At 41.6% G+C, this 18298-nt stretch overlaps 1 protein-coding gene across 4 annotated transcripts; it reads right to left on the reverse strand.

Moving 5' to 3' along the window:
• Positions 1-3515: 3515 nt before the first annotated feature.
• slc25a40 (solute carrier family 25 member 40) lies at positions 3516-18291 on the reverse strand. 4 transcript variants are annotated; one of them, XM_063198520.1, is made up of 12 exons: positions 18144-18291; positions 17918-17996; positions 17544-17645; positions 17273-17332; positions 17058-17164; positions 11869-11936; positions 11165-11289; positions 10624-10797; positions 10299-10408; positions 9677-9758; positions 6643-6723; positions 3516-4357 (listed from the first exon to the last, which is right to left on the reverse strand). In XM_063198520.1, the coding sequence occupies exons 3-12, from the start codon at positions 17635-17637 to the stop codon at positions 4197-4199; spliced, it is 1062 nt and encodes a 353-aa protein (XP_063054590.1). In that variant the 5' UTR covers positions 17638-17645; positions 17918-17996; positions 18144-18291; the 3' UTR covers positions 3516-4196. The 4 variants fall into 4 exon arrangements, with proteins under 4 accessions (XP_063054590.1, XP_063054588.1, XP_063054587.1 ...); XM_063198518.1 differs by having other exon boundaries at positions 17058-17332; positions 17918-17993; XM_063198517.1 differs by having other exon boundaries at positions 17058-17332.
• Positions 18292-18298: the final 7 nt, after the last annotated feature.

The following is an 18298-nucleotide window of genomic DNA, read 5'->3' on the forward strand; positions in this document are numbered from 1 at the left end:
TAGAATGTGTTCATTCATCTCAACAAACAGAGACATTTAATAAAAATGTCTAAAATCTCATGAGCCTGAATGTTGCGTCATGCAGTTTCAGGCGCCAGGGACAATGTTGCGCAACGCAACATCAGGCATCAATAGGTTAATCAGTCAAAAAATCAGAACAGGAATAAAGTGTTGACAGACAAAATCCGTTTTAATGGCAGAACTGCATATACTGTAGACAAAATCTCATGACTAACTGTAATGGTGACTAATATGATGGAGTACAGGGGTCGGACAAAATATCTGAGACACCTGTCATTTTAGTGTGGGAAGTTTCATGGCTCAAGTGGACCAGCCTGTTGGCCAATCTTCATTAATGGCACATTGCACCAGTAAAGTGAAGTGTGAAGGTTCAATTAGCAGGGTGAGAGCACAGTTTTGATCAAAATGTTGCAATACACACAACATTACAGGTGACATGTCGGAGTTCAAAAAGGAGAAATTATTGGTACGTGTGTAACTGTTGCATCTTTGACTGAGACAGCAAGTCTTTGTGATGTATCAAGAGCCATAGTATCCAAGGTAATGTCTGCATACCACCAAGAAGGATGAACCACATCCAACAGGATTTACTGTGGATGCCAGAGGAACTAAATGACACTAAAATGACAGGTGTCTCAGTTATTTTGTCCAACCCCTGTATGTAGCCAAGATAACACACTTCTCCAGGAGTTACAAGACTTGACTTGACAAGACTTGAGTTGTTATTTCCCCTAACTGGACATGTCTTCAGATGGATTTTCAAAAAGTGCCATATTTTTCCCCCATGTACTAAGTGAAATGGCCAAGTAGTGCGTGTTCTGTTCTTGCTAAAACATGCTGTCTGGCAGGACTAAATGTCATTTTCATTGAATGCTGGAGGGGGGACTATAGGCCAATAAGGCCTGTCTTAGCACTTTTGGCACAGGAAGAGAATGGCACAAATCCACAAGAATTAATTTGGTTTCACTGCATCCCAAACACCATTATTTCATTGATCATCAAAGGGTGCCCATGCTGTAGGCACAGAGTAGGCTAGTTCTAAAGCCTGCACATCAGAATTCCTACACTGTGATCAGGAACAAAGAAACAACAATGAGATGAAATGAAGGAAAAAAAAAGAAAACTTCACAAAGAAATTGAGAGGGGGAGAGAGAGTTGAGACTCGTTTTCCTTCATTAATATCCATGCTTCAGGCACACACAGCCTTACAGCACAGACATGACGTGATAAAAACACAACTTTGGTGTCCCCATGGCAGAGGTGTATGACTACTGTATGAAGTGAATTCATGACGTAAGTACAAAACTGACACATGTATTTCAATAGACCTAATGAGAGCCTAATGAGGGTTTTGATGGCTATCCGTGGCCTCGTTATTAGGGAGGTGGTCTGAAGGACGGTAACCAATACCCTGTGAATAACTAAGTCGCTTTGGAAAAAAGAGTCAGCAAAGTGTTGCAATGTAATATTTTTCTGCCATGTTGTGTACTTGTCTGTCTAGTTTACTGCAGTGGTGTTTCTTATTGGCTAAGCATATATTGTACATATTGCCAAAAGTATTCGCAGACCTGTCTTGACTCACATACCAAGTTAAGTGCCATCCCATTCCTAACCCACAGGGTTCATAGGCCTGGCTCTCAGTCTCCACTTTGATTCATCCCAAAGGTATTCTACTGCACTGGTTCTTAACCTGGGGTGCGCCAGAGATTTCAGGGGCTGCGCGGAATTTTGTTTGTGTTGAGGTTGTGACCAAAATTCTGCTAGAGAACATTATAACTAGGCCAAATGAAAACATATTTTGGTCCCCAAGTGTACAGTCATTAAGGTATTGACTAATGTCTCAAGCAAGAATCATTGTAATTATTTAAATCGTTTTTTTTTGTGTGCATATACACGTGTAGAAGTTTGGGTTGGGGGTGCACGGCTCGTCTTGGGCACAGGTAAGGGGGTGCGTTAAGAAAAAAAGGTTAAGAACCACTGGGTTCAGGTCAGGACTCTGGTCAGTCAAGTTCATCCACACCAGACTCAGTCATCCATGTCTTTATGGACCTTGCTTTGTGCACTGGTGCATTGGGGCATGTTGGATGAAGGAGAGGCCCACTCCAAACTGTTCCCACAAGGTTGGGAGCCAGGGTTGCCAGATGAGACTGATGATTTCCAGCCCATAAAATGCCCCCAAAATGCCTGAAAGCACTAAATTCAGCCCAATTTGAACTAAATTCCATTGATTTCTATGGCTATGAATTAGCAGAAAAAACCCACCCAAATGCCATTTTAACCCATTTTTACCCGCATTTTAAGCAGCCCAATTGGGCGGGAAACCGCCCAATCTGGCAACACTGTTGGGAGCATGGAATTGTCCAAAATGTTTTGGTACCTTAAAGCTGTGAATAGCTGCACAAGGTGGACCGATATCATATCATATTCAACCATTGAGAGTAAATAGAATTCAACCCTATGTGTTAGGAATGGGATGTTCATATGTGACTGAAGTAAATAATAGAAGTCCGCAACACTGTTAATGCTCCCAGAGATTTATTTGCACAACGTTTCGGACCTTCGTCCTTTTTCAAGTGTAACCTGAATGTTCATATGTGAATCATGGCAAGTTAGCGAATATTTTTGGCAATATAGGCTAGGCCATCTGAAGTGTAGTGCATTTGAAAAGCTTATCGTAATGGGAGTCAATCACCCTGATCCCATAGTGAAAACTGCTCTACGCAGTTAGTCAAAGTCGTAATGTTGTTGTGTTTTTACCATTCTTAAAAAGATATTATACTGCAATTCACATTTAATCTCTGATCCCCATACCAACAAAAAATCATCACAGTAGAGTGCTTGATTTTATGTCAAGCAGCTGCAAGTTTCATTAACAGTCATAGGATTGCTTTGATCATATCAGTTGCACCCAAGAAGGCATTCCATCATTATATGATATTGTACATTGAGACAAAAGTAAATTTCAAACAATTAAGAAACAAGATCAGGGCGCTAACGCAAAAGCCAGTGCCCAATAACACATGAATGACTTAATGTGCATGTGTGTGTGTCTGACAACACAAATTGAAACAGCGAGACACAAACATACTCTCTCTGTCGCAAGTCCCACTTCAGACAGATTGGAGATGGAACAGTCCGGGGGTCTGTCCTGTCCACACTTGGGGAAAAACTTGAACATCATCCATAATTCTCAAGGCACAAGTACACCAAGCATACACCAAGCACGACTTGAGCGATTCCAGCGATGGAGGCAATTGACTTTGTATTGAGTCACTGGCGAGACAAAAAGCGATTCGGGCGACCGGAGGTGATTTGAGCGACAATTTGTAGTTGGACTTCGGTGAATATTATGCAAATGAGCTATGATGCGGTTGATTCCGGGAAAGCCGGAATGCTTGCGTTCCTGTAGTGTAGCGTGACGTCCCGGAGGTGAACAGCTGCAGCACCCACGATATGGGTCATGTTGGCAGCCTTGGGATCAGGGTGAGGAGAACAGAGAATCTGAAGATGACTGTTGAGGTCGAAACGTTATCCTGCCATGAAAAAATAAAACACAACAAAAACGATTCTAAGTGTGCGGACTCCTCACTCTAAAAACTACAGTTGACTTTCGTCCTGCACCTTTCCCTGTCCTTCCTTCAGCCTTGGGATCAGGGGTCATGCTACACCACTGTTGCAGTCTGCTTTGAACGGACGTACTCTGTCGCTTCTATCGCTTGTACTGCTCTCGCTGAAGTTAGTCCAGCGATTCTCTGCCTCTTAAGTCTCTTGTCACCGCTGATGTATTCGCCCGGCCACAGTGCAGCGGGCAAAAGTGTTCATCGCCAGGCCATTGGCAATGTCTTCAACGAGGGAATTTTAAAAGCACTTCCTCAAGGCTACATTTCTCCTATAACCTAAATATACCTTCAAGGGTATTTATCCCATGTCACCATCGTGGCTCTGAGGGAATTTCAGAAGCAGTTCCTCAAGAGTGTATTTCTCTTATACGCACGTCTCCACTGTGGTTCCTCAAGGGTGTAAGTTATTTCTCCTATATGCATGTCTCTCTCCACCGTGGTTCCTCAAGGGTGTAAGTTATTTCTCCTATATGCATGTCTCCACCGTGGTTCCTCCAGATTATATTTCTCCTGTACGTAGTGTATGTCCCCATCGTTGTTGTGTGATGCAAGTGGTCAGTGGGTGCTATGAGCTACTTGTGTGGGGGTCGAGGGCAGGGGGGGCGGTGGGGTCTGGCGCTCCTGGTTGCGTTTGCCAAAGAAGGCTTTGCCGTACTCGTAGCTGCTGATCATGATGGCACACGCAGGCGCTACTTTGATTAGCCTCGGCATGAACCCTGAGATGAGGAAGAACAGGAGGAGGAGGAAGAGGAAGATGAGGGAGAGGAAAAGGAGGAGGCGAGGGGATAAGAGAAAGAGGAGGAGGAGGAGAAGGAGGAGGAAGAGGAAGATGAGGGAGAGGAAAAGGAGGAGGCGAGGGGATAAGAGGAGGAGGAGGAGGAAGAGGAGGAGGAGAAGGAGGAGGAAGAGGAGGAAGATGAGGGAGAGGAAAAGGAGGAGGCGAGAGGAGAAGAGGAGGAGGAGGAAGAGGCGGAGGAGAAGGAGGAGGAAGAGGAAGATGAGGAAGAGGAGGAGGAGAAGGAGGAGGCGAGGGGAGAAGAGGAGGAGGAAGAGGAGAACGAGGAGGAGAGGGGAGAAGAGGAGGAGGAAGAGGAAGAGGAGAGGCGTTATTATTACAGGAATTCATCAATGGACTGCCACTGCCAGCAGTGCACTGCTGTTGGAGGACTATGGAGACACCTGGTGGTGAATCAGCGTACTGCCTGATTTCTGCACAGCTGCAATCAACGCTTTTTGCCGTTTTAAAAAGTTTTAAAGCGTTTTCAAAAGGTACACTGTGCAGGAAATGGTCAAAAAAGGTACTGCAACTATGCTGCTCATTGAAACTGGGCTGCCTATTGCCAAATTTGGTCTTAACATGAAAGTTTACAAAGTAAAACAAATATTTTCTAGTATGGTCCAAGTAGAGTCATTTTTGCAGCTAAAAATGGCTATTTTGGGAAATTCAAAATGGTGGACCATGGAGAAAATCCCCCTTTTCATGTATGAAAAGTGCAATTTTTCCAGTCATAATGGATACTTAGAATTTGATGCTGGTGGTAAGTATTCATGAAAAAGGTAACATTAGTGAATGGGCAGCATGAATTCTGGAAATAAACAACTAAAAATCTCACACAGTGTCCCTTTAAGTTTTACACAAGGATGGATTACTGCACGGGCCTACCGGGCCCAGGCCCAGGGGCCCAAGAGCAAAGAGGGCCCTGAATCCCAAGAGCCAGGGGGGGGCCTGAAGCCCAAGAAGGCAGAGGATGCGACGCGTGCACATCAGTGGCACAGATGTTGGACAAAATAAAATAACTGAAGTAAATGATAGATGTCCGCAACACTGTTAATGCTCCCAGTTGCTTATTGGTGCCAATAAACAACTGGGAGCATTAAACGACCAGTTCAGTCAATTTCAATATGCTGCTGTATTGCTCACGTTACCCTTGACTTGTCAGTACCCGGTGATGCCATATTTTTTGGCTCAGCCCTTTCCGAAATATGAGCAATTCTAATGGGGGCAGCGTTTGTTTATATAAAAAAAAATTAACACAGGCCTACTCCAAATATTTTCCCAAAAGGTACCGCTGTTTGCTAATTGTCTGCTGATGTTACCTTTTGGATGTTTTTGGGAATAAATAGAAATGTCTTTTTTTTAAATGTAAACAAAGCGCTGCCCCCATTACAATGACCAGGATCTCGGAAACGGCTGAAGAAGAAGAAAAAAAAATCTCAGATACTGACAAGTCCAGGGTAGTGTGAGCATTACAACGGCATGTTAAAATTGACTGAACTGGTCCTTTAACAGTGCTGCGGACATCTATCATTTACTTCGGGTCTGAAGCCCAAGCCTCTGTACTGTACATCCATTCTCATAATGCATTAAAATTGCACTTTAAACAACTGTATTTTCACATTTTCTTGGGGGGAAAACCCCCCAACACCCCAACAGCATTGTCTCTAAAACAATACACATCTTTGGTGTAGGGGCCCCCACCAACAGTCAGTCTCACCAGGGTAAATGGCAGCAAAGATAATTAAAGAGGGCCCGATATCTATACTTTGCCTAGGGCCCCAAAATGGATAACAGCTGCTCGATACTGTATATCAGGGATGTCAAACTCATACCCGGGGGACAAATTTGGCCCGCAAAGCCATTTTATTTGGCCCGCGAGATCATTTCAAATGTGTATTACAGCATTACACATACATTACTAACGTGCAGAAAATATGACTTGAAGGCAAAATGTTGTGCATTTTCGGAATTATTAGTGGGTCCAGACATACTAACTAACACATAGCAGTATAGCATGATGAGATGAGAACTTGTTATTTGACTAGACTTAAGTTTACTGAATGCACAATTTCAGTGTATTTTAAATATTGAATTCGGCCCGTGACTTCATCCTAGATATTGATTTTGGACCATTTTGAATTTTGAGTTTGACACCCCTGCTGTATATAATACAACCATATACGATGTAGTAATAAAAACATCAAAAAACAGTAAAGAGCAAACCTGCAAAGAGGCCGGGAGCTCCGCTCTCAGCTACTATTGTTCTCATCACATGCCAAGTGGAGGACGACGCTCTGGAAGACACTGATATAACAGACAGACAAGGTTCCAGAATTAATACATGATAATAATAATAGTAATAATAATAATAATAATAATAATAACAATAATATAATATATTAGTATATAATTATAGTATACAAGTATTATAGTATATAACATAACATAACATAACATAACATAACATAATATAATATAATATAATATAATATAATATAATATAATATAATATAATATAATATAATATAATATTAATACATGATAATAATAATAGTAATAATAATAGTAATATTATATTAGTATATAATTATAGTATACAAGTATTATAGTATATAATATAATATAATATAATATAATTATATCGCTTTACGGACCATATAACATGAAAACAAAAACATTAACAGACACCCAGAGACTCAACAAAAGTACAACACAATTCATTTCAGTCATTGGGCTGGTTTCTATTGAGCCCTTGTAATGACGTGTGAGTAAAAAACAACAACGTTTCAGGTGTGCACACACAAGTTTCTGGTGGGCAAGAGGAAGTTTCACATATGCACTATAAAGTTTCTGGTGCGCACGACAAACATTTAGGTATTTTTTTTTACCCTCACACGCCAATTTAAGGGATCGGTAACTTTCAAATGACTTGGTGGGTAATAACAATGTATTCTGCACTTAAAATGATGATGTTTTTAAGATAACCTTAACATGACACTTTATGCAACTCTACTGTGAAGACTTTCATTGTTAGGCTATCTTGACCAAATACTTATATGCGTTTAATACTCTGGTATCGTATTTGGGTTTGAGTGAGGAAGAAAGATGACTGTGGAAAGCAGAGGCCATTGTATGCAGTGCCCTCTTTGCATCCTCAAAACCTCCCATTCTCATGCACACAGACATGCAAAATTCATTGAAATGACATTTCAACGTCTTCTCATTTTCAAGAAATTTGCACGGTGGGGAAGAACCCATAGCAGCCACATAGTCCATAGCAACAGAGCAGCCACTTTAATCCAGACAACAGCTACTGTAAACTAGGGCTGCACGATTATGGAAAAAATCATAATCACGATTATATTGGTCAAAATCGTAATCACGATTATTAATCACGATTATTGATTTTTTGCAGATTTTTTTGAAAATTATAACAAGATGAAATATAACCAAGAATGAATTATATACTGGATGAGCAAAATAAAATGAATTGTAAAAATTATATGAAGGCAATAGCAGGGAACTTAGGTGGACAGATTTCTGGCCAGAAACACCAGCCTGTCAGTATGTTCTGGCTTCAAGGACGCTCTCAAAGGTAGGTCAATGTTGCCACGATTAAATCACGAATGAAATCACGATTTCATGTATTTATCACGATTTTCGATTATTTTCGATTAATTGTGCAGCCCTACTGTATACATAGCAGCCACTTTAATCCAGACACCAGCTACTGTATACATAGCACTTGCAGGAGGAGAGAAGTGCCGCACACAAGTTTTTAATGTGACAACGTTTCGGCCTGTCGGCCTTCCTCAGGTCACGTGGGACACTGGTTGCCAGCACCTCTGTTTCTGGTGTGCGTTTTGCACCTCCACTCATCACTGTATACATAGCAGCCACTTTAATCCAGACATCAGCTACTGTGCGAGTGTCCTGCACATGGAATATGGTGACCTTTGGCCAGAGTGCCACTGTTATAACAGAGCTGTGTGTGAGACCAATAGGCCAGCTCTGAGCTCCCTGTTCGATACCTACACTTCAGAGCCTGAGAGCAGTAGACCAACTCCCTATTTGATACCTACACTTCAGATCTTCTGTGTGAGAGAGCAATAGACCAGCTTCATGTTTGATACCTACACTTCAGAGCCTGTAACTCCAACAGCTCCCTATTTGATATACACATCAGAGTAGGGCTGCACGATATATCCAAAATGTATCGATATCGCGTATCGCAAAAGTTGAGCATGTATCGCAAAAAGGTTTTAATTTTTAACAGCAAATCTGGTGAAAAGGTTACAAAATGTATTAAAAACGTTGGCATTTTAAGTTGATGCCGTATATTAGCCATGTTTTTTCCTCATAAAATAATGTTGGAAATAACACATTGCTCTCAGTTGTAATATATATATTATAGTTGAAAATATATGTATATTAAATATCGCGGTTTACAGTCATGATATCGTGTATCGCATATTTTTTTAATATCGTGCAGCCCTACCTCAGAGCCCAATAGACCAGCTCTGAGCTCCCTATTTGATACCTACACTTCAGAGCCTGTAACTCCACCAGCTCCCTATTTAATATATAGAGCAGCAATAGATATTAGCAATATATATATTTTATATATAGAGCAGCAATAGATATTAGCAATATATATATTTTATATATAGAGCAGCAATAGATATTAGCAATATATATATTATATATATAGACCAGCAATAGATATTAGCAATATATATATTTGATGTATAGACCAGCAATAGATATTTGCAATATATATATTTGATGTATAGACCAGCAATAGATATTAGCAATATATATTATATTTGATATGTAGACCAGCAATAGATATTAGCAATATATATATTTTATATATAGAGCAGCAATAGATATATCTGATGTATAGACCAGCAATAGATATTAGCAATATATATATTTGATATATAGACCAGCAATAGATATTAGCAATATATATATTTTATATATAGAGCAGCAATAGATATTAGCAATATATATATCTGATGTATAGACCAGCAATAGATATTAGCAATATATATGTTTGATATATAGAGCAGCAATAGATATTAGCAATATATATATTTGATATATTTGATATATAGACCAGCAATAGATATTAGCAATATATATATTTGATATATAGACCAGCAATAGATATTAGCAATATATATATTTGATGTATAGACCAGCAATAGATATTAGCAATAGCCCAGCTCTGAGCTCCACGTTTGATACCTACACTTCTGCACCTGTAGCTCCCCCAGCTCCACTTGTCTCCTGGTCTTCACCACGTCGAAGGGCAGTGTAACGATGGATGCAATCTGCCACCGCAAGACAAACAGATAAACATGTGTCAGGAACAGCGCATACACTTTGAAATGGGGATTGAGCTGATTTGCTTTCTGTCAAAAACAACAACTACAGTGATGCAGCCAGCCACCATGATGGTTTAGACAGGTCTGAGTAGTATGTACACCAGGAAAACCACTAGCTACAGTGGCGGGTGAGCAAAAACGTTAACGTAAAGCCCTGACTACAATACCCATAGTGCCACTGGGTCATGGAGGGCAACTCACAGATCCAGACCTGACTACAATACCCATAGTGCCACTGGGTCATGGAGGGCAACTCACAGATCCAGACCTGACTACAATACCCATAGTGCCACTGGGTCATGGAGGGCAACTCACAGATCCAGACCTGACTACAATACCCATAGTGCCACTGGGTCATGGAGGGCAACTCACAGATCCAGACCTGACTACAATACCCATAGTGCCACTGGGTCATGGAGGGCAACTCACAGATCCAGACCTGACTACAATACCCATAGTGCCACTGGGTCATGGAGGGCAACTCACAGATCCGGATGCTGCTCCCGATAGGAAGGTGATGCTGAAGGTGGCCGCCCTCACGCCGTGGTAGTCACAGAGCCAGCCCTTCAACTTCTCATAGTTATACCAATACATGGCTGAGAGAGGGAGGAACACACACACACACACACACACACACACACACACACACACACACACACACACACACACACACACACACACACACACACACACACACACACACAAACACACGTGTTATGACACAGTAATGAGGGATGTCTCTTCAGCCACATCAATAAGGAATGTCTCTCATAGTGAACCCTATGGGATGGCATCATGGCAGTGCACTTACCTGAGAATGGGACGTCTCGGAGTATGGTTGGGCCCCAGCCCCGCCATAGGGAGAGCCACCCGTCAGTCACCACGGAGGAGCGAATCACAGCGCTGAGCTCCTTGTAGGACTGCCTCTCCGACTGCAGCTTGGTGCGAATCAGCTCCAACGGGCTGATCAGTGTGGCCGAGCCCACTGACGAAAGAAACAAAGAAACAAAACACACAATAAGCTACAACAGACATCTCCAAGACCTCAGTTAAACAGGAATCAACGTCAATAGGAACATATAAAATAAATTGAAGACAAGATTTCCTCAAAATCAATTGAATGATGAATGAATTCAATAATTATGTATTTTACTCAACCTTCCGTCTACTGTTCAAGTACATATTTTGTCGAGACAATAGCACTTAAAGGAGAGACTTGTTTTTTCTTTGATTTAGAGGACACGTTTCCGTGAAACTGCTGGGAGGAACTTAATATGCAAGCACGCGCTGCAGGACAGTCAGGGCATAAAGACTGTAAACATGATTTAGAGGTGAAGGGACTCCGGCGTTACCGCGGGCGATGCCTCCAGCCAATAGCGGCGCGAGATCGGCCCTCTCTCCCATCCTGCTCTTCATTATGGCCACCAGTTGGTCATAACAGGTGAAGTAAATCACCGTAGCAGGCACGGCCATGACTCTACAACACACACACACACACACACACACACACACAAGCGTGCAGACATACAAGCGCATATGCACACACCCACACACGTGCGTGCACGCATACACGCACACGCATACACGCACACACAACAGGCCTGTTTAATGAATCTGCAGGTGATTACAACAATTTATAACAGACATGTGAGAACAGACACATTAGAAAATATGTTTTCACAAAAAACCTTAGTATAGCTGAAGTGTAACACCTTACGGGAGTGAGCTGTGTGTTATAGTATGTTGGGGGATAATAATAAATTCATACAAAAATATGAAATGTTTTCTCATCTACGTCTGTATGACTATGCTGATGACAGAAGAGGAGTGATGAAGGATTCAACCTTACACTTGTATTGATTGGGTGGGGATCTCTGGAACTCTGGAAATTACGATTACGTACAAGAAACATACAGCAGCTGAAAGCCATATAGCTTTTATGGGGCTTTTTTCACCATGCAAAGAGAGCTTGTCACATAAAATGTAGCTGCTGGGAGGACGAGGCGTTCTTGTGTGAATAATATTAAAGATATGTGTATACTACATGCCTACTTACAATGTTGGAGGGAGGCCACTCCATAGCGAAGTTATTCCTTCAACACGAATAATCTTCATGAGTGCATCCTAAAGGGAAAAGAAAAGACAAAATGAAAAGCTTCACTAATAAACAAAGAAAACCACTATTATGAAGTGAACCCAGCTAAACCAAAGTCAAAGACGGAGAGATGGGACTGAAAAAAAAAAAAGAAAACCTTGGTGTAGTAACACACTGGAGAGAGGAGGATGTGTCTTTATGCTAATGCCAAACTCATAAAAGTTTTATGAATGGTTTCAAAAAAGGAAGCGATTCAGCTGGAAGCACTGGATCCCAAATGCGTAACGGAAGGTCGTGTCGTGACTCGCAAGCACTTCTCCACTACTGTTCGGCAGCTTCAGATGACTGAGAGCGGTTCAATCTCAGGTCACTCGGGTCATGTGACCTGATTGCAGCTTTCATAACCAAAGTTAGCAGTTTAGCCTAATGTAGCATAATTGTGTTCACGCGAGTTTACCATGATTAAGGTTTATTGTCCCATAGGGATGTTCGTTAAATGTATCAGACAATTTAAGATCAGAGTGTTGCTGGTTCAAATCCCACCCTTACCCCTCCTTACACTTCAACCCATGGTGAGCACGAGGCACCCAACCCCTAATTGCTAAAGGGACTGTAACCATTACCCTGTAAAACTAGACTGCCTGTGCAGTCGCCTTCGGCTGCTTAAGGTATATCCCCGAAACGCGACGCTTCCAGTCCCCCATCATTCCTACCGCTCCCGTCCACCATTTTGTAAACGTATATGATACATACAGACGTGACATGACGTGCATAGGTTTAAAACCAAACGACTATTGTGAAAATGAAGCAAAAAATGGGGCAAATGGTAATACAGTTTTAATGGTTCAGTGGATATACCACATTAGGTACAGTGTAATAACCAGTGTAACAATATTTAATACAATGTAATACCAGTGTAACACCGCCATTTTTTTTTTACTTACATCATGTGTTTGTGCGTAAGTGGTATTACATGGTATTGCATATTGTTACACTGGTATTACACTATATTACATGGTATTGCATACTGTTACACTCGTTATTACACTGTACCTGATATTGCATATTGTTACACTGGTATTACACTAGTATTACATGGTATTAAATATTGGTTACATTGGTTATTACACTGTACTTAATATGGTAGATTCACTGAAATGGTGAACCATTAAAATAAGGTGTTACGGGGCAAATCAATCCTCCCAGTCAGAAGTTATGGGCCAAATGAAAATTCCGCCATTTTGAAAGTGTTGTCTTCCAAACTCGAATCAGTTCATGAACCTACCCTAGAGCATTCACACACCAAATCTGGGACAAATCCATGCACCCAGTCAGTAGTTATGGGCCAAACAATAATTCGGCCATCTTGAATTCAGCCATCTTGAAAGTGTTGACCTCCAAACTCGAAGCAGTTCATGAACCTACCCTAGAGCATTCACACACCAAATCTGGGACAAATCCATCCACCCGGTCAGAAGTTATGGACCAAACAAAAATTCGGCCATCTTGAATTCAGCCATCTTGAAAGTGTTGCCCTCCAAACTCGAATCAGTTCATGAACCTGCCATAGAGCATACACCCAAAAAATCTGGGACAAATCCAAACATCCGTTCAAAAGTTATCGCGTTAACACCAAAGACCTTACGCGGCGGCGGACGTGGCGGCGGCGCACGCAAAACCATTACATCCCCAACGCTCCGCGTTTCGGGGATATAATAATTATTAAATTATTATTAAACTATTATTATTAAATTATTATTAAACAATAGTTATCTGTTTCTGATAAAGGCATCAGCTTAGTGTAATACAATGTAATGTAATATAATATTTAGTCACAGGATAAAGTTTGCATACCCTTTGAAATTCCTTACATTTATGGAGGCAGGAGAATCATGGTATGTGGCTACCTTGCCTCAGGCCTTTGTCAGTTTACCATTATCAGTGGAAGAATGAACTCAGAAGTTTATTCAGATATTTTACATAAGAAAAACGTGAGTTTTCAGTTGAAGCACACAAGAGGATGGGTGTTGAAATGAACAACCCATATTTTAGAAGCAAATCGACTTTGGAATGGCTTCATAACCATGAAAAACACATTCTGGAATAGCCCAGTCTAATGGTGCATTCCAGTCCCAAATTATCCTAGTAGGAGATCACACTTATCCAACCTCCTACTACGAAAAATGCTCTGGAACGCCAGTCGAAGTGGGAGCTCCAACTAGCGAGGTCGGGGTGACTCACACTACTCCCTCCTCAACAAATCGAAGTCGGATAATAATGGCGGCCCCCATGGACCCGTTATTTAAAATGTCAATAAATTGTGAAACTCCATTTCTCTTTTATGCAGCTGTTCCAAACACAGCCATTTTACTCAGCATAATCTTCGTGTTATTGCATGATATTGTGTCAACATAAATGTAACATTATGACAGAGTAACTGATATGCCTTTTTTTTGGCTCGTATCAAAACACCTCGCTAAAGTCAGCTCAACCACGGCGGTTGCATGGATATAGAACTTCCACTTCAACTGTCAGGAACGGCAGCTGAAATGTCCAGGTAGGATAAGTGCGATCTCCTACTAGGATGATTTGGGACTGGAATGCACCATAAGCCCTGATAAAAAAAAACAATTGAGATGATACGGCATGAAGTCAAGAAACTTCAGACATCCCAAAAACTTTGCTGAACAGTTTTGTAAAGAAGAACGAGATAACATACATCCAGATTGTTCTGTTAATCTGATCTGCACTACAGGAAACGTCTGGTTAAGGTTATTGTGACTAACTGAGGGTTAAAACTAGGGCTGGGCGATTCACCCTGAAAAAAAAATCTAGATTTTTTCATTAACAAACTCGATTCACGATTCACGATTCGATTCAATACCCCCCCCCCCAAAAAAAAAAGGGGGAAAAAAAACTCTCTAGCTCTCTAGGCCCCAACGTGGTGTGTGTGTGTGTGAGAGAGAGAGAGAGAGAGAGAAAGAGAGAGAGAGAGAAAAGTAGGCTCTGTTTGTGTGGCGGTGCCTCTGGTGTGTGTGAGTGAAGCCTACTCGGACTGGACCAGTTCCTATGGACATGGGGTAGCCTATAACAGGGGTTTTCAAAGTGGGGCCTGGGGACGCCTGGGGGACCGTGAGAGGATGCCAGGGGGGCCGTGGCAGATTGGCAGGGAAAATATAGCAAAATTAATTGAATGACCTACTGTAAGTAGCCAAAATAAACCAAAAATAGGCTTAAAATCCCAGTGGAATATTTTTTTTCTTAACAATATTTATGTATTGTGCTTTCTGTAGTACCTGAATGGTCTTAGGAATACACAAACTTTATCAAGGTGTGAGACTGTGTGCACAGAAAAAAATAGTGTGGCACGTCCCATGTCAAGGGGGGCTTGGCTGTAATCTACCTGTATGTGGAGGGCTCATAGTAAAGTTTGGGAACTCCAGGCCAAAATGGCCTAATGTAATTTATCCCAGAACATTGCTAATAGAAATTACCAATTGGGATTACATTGAAACATCTCAGAGAAAGAACAAAAAATGTGAGGGGTAAATCCTCAGGCACTGTTGAGATTTGTCGTCACGTGCCATCCATCCCCACAACCACAATAGCCTATATTAATGATGCATTATAGTACAGATGTATGGAGGCTCTTGTCCCAGATGAACAAATTTAGCAATTGTCTGCTGGTTTCCCATCAGAGCCCATAGTAGCCTAATGCGTCTGAATACATGTCGATGCACCTGAACACTGCTGCGTTAACACGGCGAAAACATTTTGGAGCAACACCCTAAAACAATGCTTACTTCAAGACGGTAACGTTTGCAAGCCTGAGTAGATTAGATATCGCGTTTCATGCCTTTAAATCAGACATCAGCGCATTCGCACAGGATTAGAACTAGTTGTACAGCTGGTAATTTCTCCGAACTGCAACAGGCGGTAAAACTCTCGGCGAAGTTTACCGATATCGCCGCTATCTTTCTTTACTGACATGGCGCGTTCAGACGCGGTTACTTTACCACAAGTACCCTAACTAGTCCCATCCGAGTAGGGCTTTAGAGAGAGGGGGGGAGAGAGAGCGCGCGAGAGACCGAGTGCTCCGGTTGCTTGGGGGTGTGTGTGTGTGTGTGTGTGTGTGTGTGTGAGCGAGAGAGGGAGGGAGAGAGATTCCTTTCAACTCACATATGTTGGTTAAGATTATACAGGCGAGGAAGCAGTGCATCCAAAACTTAAAGCATATGTTGAAAACCTCTCTTCTCTGCCGAATAAATTGGAAGCATATCGTAGTAGGTAATTCTAGGCTAATTGCATCCGTGATTGCTTTCCACCTTGCGCCACTATTGTGGTAGGGGTAGAGTAGTTTGTTTAGCATTTTCTCCGCGAGATGTTTTCGTTTCAAATATTGAAACATGCCTGTAGTCCGGCTTGTACGACGTACAGCTTACGTTAAGACAACATTGTCATTCACAATTTACAAAGTGGTAAGTTGTTTAAGTCGTCATTGGCAAAACGATAGGAGGCAGTGTCACCTTTTTTGAACAGGAGCCCGTATTCCTCACCCGGTTCACTATATTTCTGTCAAACCATTTCACTCACCACGTTTGTTTGTGCATGTAGCCTAATGGGGGAGGAGACACAGAGAATGCACTAGGTAGACCTGCGTCTTCACCAAGTGGCGAACGTAATGCAATGCGCTGTGCGCTTGGATACATAAACTGACGGATGATAAATAATAATAATAATAATAATAATAATAATAATAATAATAATAAAAAAAAATAATAAATAAAAAAAATCGTATAACGCGATTTCTCAAAAAACAAATCGATTTGACGTTCAAACTCGATTTTAAAATCACATCGATTTTTTGCCCAGGCCTAGTTAAAACCTATTGAATGCAAGGGTGTGCTGCCTTGCTGTTCTGTGAATGTTTACATCTTATGGCCAATAAAAATATGACAACATGTAAATAGTTGGGTGGAATTAGTTAAAGCAGATTCCGTTTGTTCCTTCTTGTGATTTCCGGGAAGAACAGACCATGTTTTATGACCAATTTGTTTTGACAGTCACAGAAATGTAAGACATGTCAAAGGGTGTAAAAAAACTTTTCCTATGACTGTATGTCAGTCCTCTGTCGCCCTCTCCTCACTCACCAGGGTCCCCGAGAAGTGGCCAGGGGCCTTGTACCAAGCCTTCGTATTGCCATTCACACACACGCAGATGTGGTCCATCAACCCATTGCAGTAAACAAAGCACTTTCCTATTGAGGGCAAAAGGGCAAAACATGTATGGTATGTCAGTGTGCACGTTTGTGGAAGCATGTACATGATTAAACAAGGCAAAGACCAAGGCCTTCCTCCCAGGTTACCTTTTGACAAGGGGGTTTTCTGTGCCTGAAGGCGGATCTTGACAACGTCCAAAGGTGTGACTGTGTGAAATTGTTAATGGAAATCAAAACAAACAAGTTAAGGCAATGCTGTTAATGATTATTTTTGTTCTTCAGGCTTGTGTGATATAATATTGCTTTAATGTTGACGTGACTCTTTTGGTGGGCGTAATGGCGTGGCAGGCTACAGTATCTAATATATGTATGTATGTATGACATTTGATAGGTTGGTGGTAGGGTTTCATAACTTTACCAATCAGCGAGGTAAGGATGGCACCCGAGCAGGAAGCGACCATCTGCTGGAGTGGAGTGATGTGAAAGCTCTCCGACACATTTTGGGAACTCATGATGCTACCTAACAAAGAAACAAAGTAACACAACAACAAAAACTGAACACTGCTACTTTCCCAGAGACAGACTTTCGATTGCCAAAAGACTGTGTAGTCAGTGTGTAACACATATTGCAGCCTACAACATACACAAGCTGTTCATTCAAATGTAGCTTTGTAAACGTCACTCATAAATGTATGGGCATCACGATTGCTACAGATGAAAAACAGTCAGGGCTGCTGTCAGTAGAATAACAAAGTGTGTTTCACACAAAATCCCTTTTCTTTCTGTACTTACCAGAATGTACTTTTCTTTCGAGATGAATGGGTTTCCCACTAGCTTTCCACGGGTCATCGGTGGCACCTTATTCTGCCTGCTGTCACGAAGTAAGTCAAATGTCAACCAACATGATTGCACACCAATTGCATGATCACATAACGTGTCCAATTAGCAAAACATGCAACCAGTTAGCAGAGCTAGGTCGTGACATAACACGCGAGTAAATAACGATTTTTCGCAATACCTTCATGACAGTAAAAGGCTCCGATAATATCAACAAAGTGCCGTGGTTCGGGTTTCATCCTGAGTGGTAAGTGACAGCTACATAACTGCTCGTTCGCTGTACTTGAAAATAACGAAGTTGCACGTTGCACAGACAGCTGCAGTTTCCATCACCCT

The sequence above is a fragment of the Engraulis encrasicolus genome, chromosome 5, assembly GCF_034702125.1.
Source record: "Engraulis encrasicolus isolate BLACKSEA-1 chromosome 5, IST_EnEncr_1.0, whole genome shotgun sequence".
NCBI lineage: Eukaryota > Metazoa > Chordata > Actinopteri > Clupeiformes > Engraulidae > Engraulis > Engraulis encrasicolus.

Coding starts and splice junctions, on each gene's coding strand:
- slc25a40 (XM_063198518.1), bottom strand. CDS start 17,637: ATGAGTTCCCAAAATGTGTCGGAGAGCTTTCACATCACTCCACTCCAG. Junction 11,290..11,868: donor AGTGGCCTCCCTCCAACATT/GTAAGTAGGCAT, acceptor TGTGTGTTGTAG/AGTCATGGCCGTGCCTGCTA. Junction 6,724..9,676: donor GGAGCTACAGGTGCAGAAGT/GTAGGTATCAAA, acceptor CTGTTATATCAG/TGTCTTCCAGAGCGTCGTCC.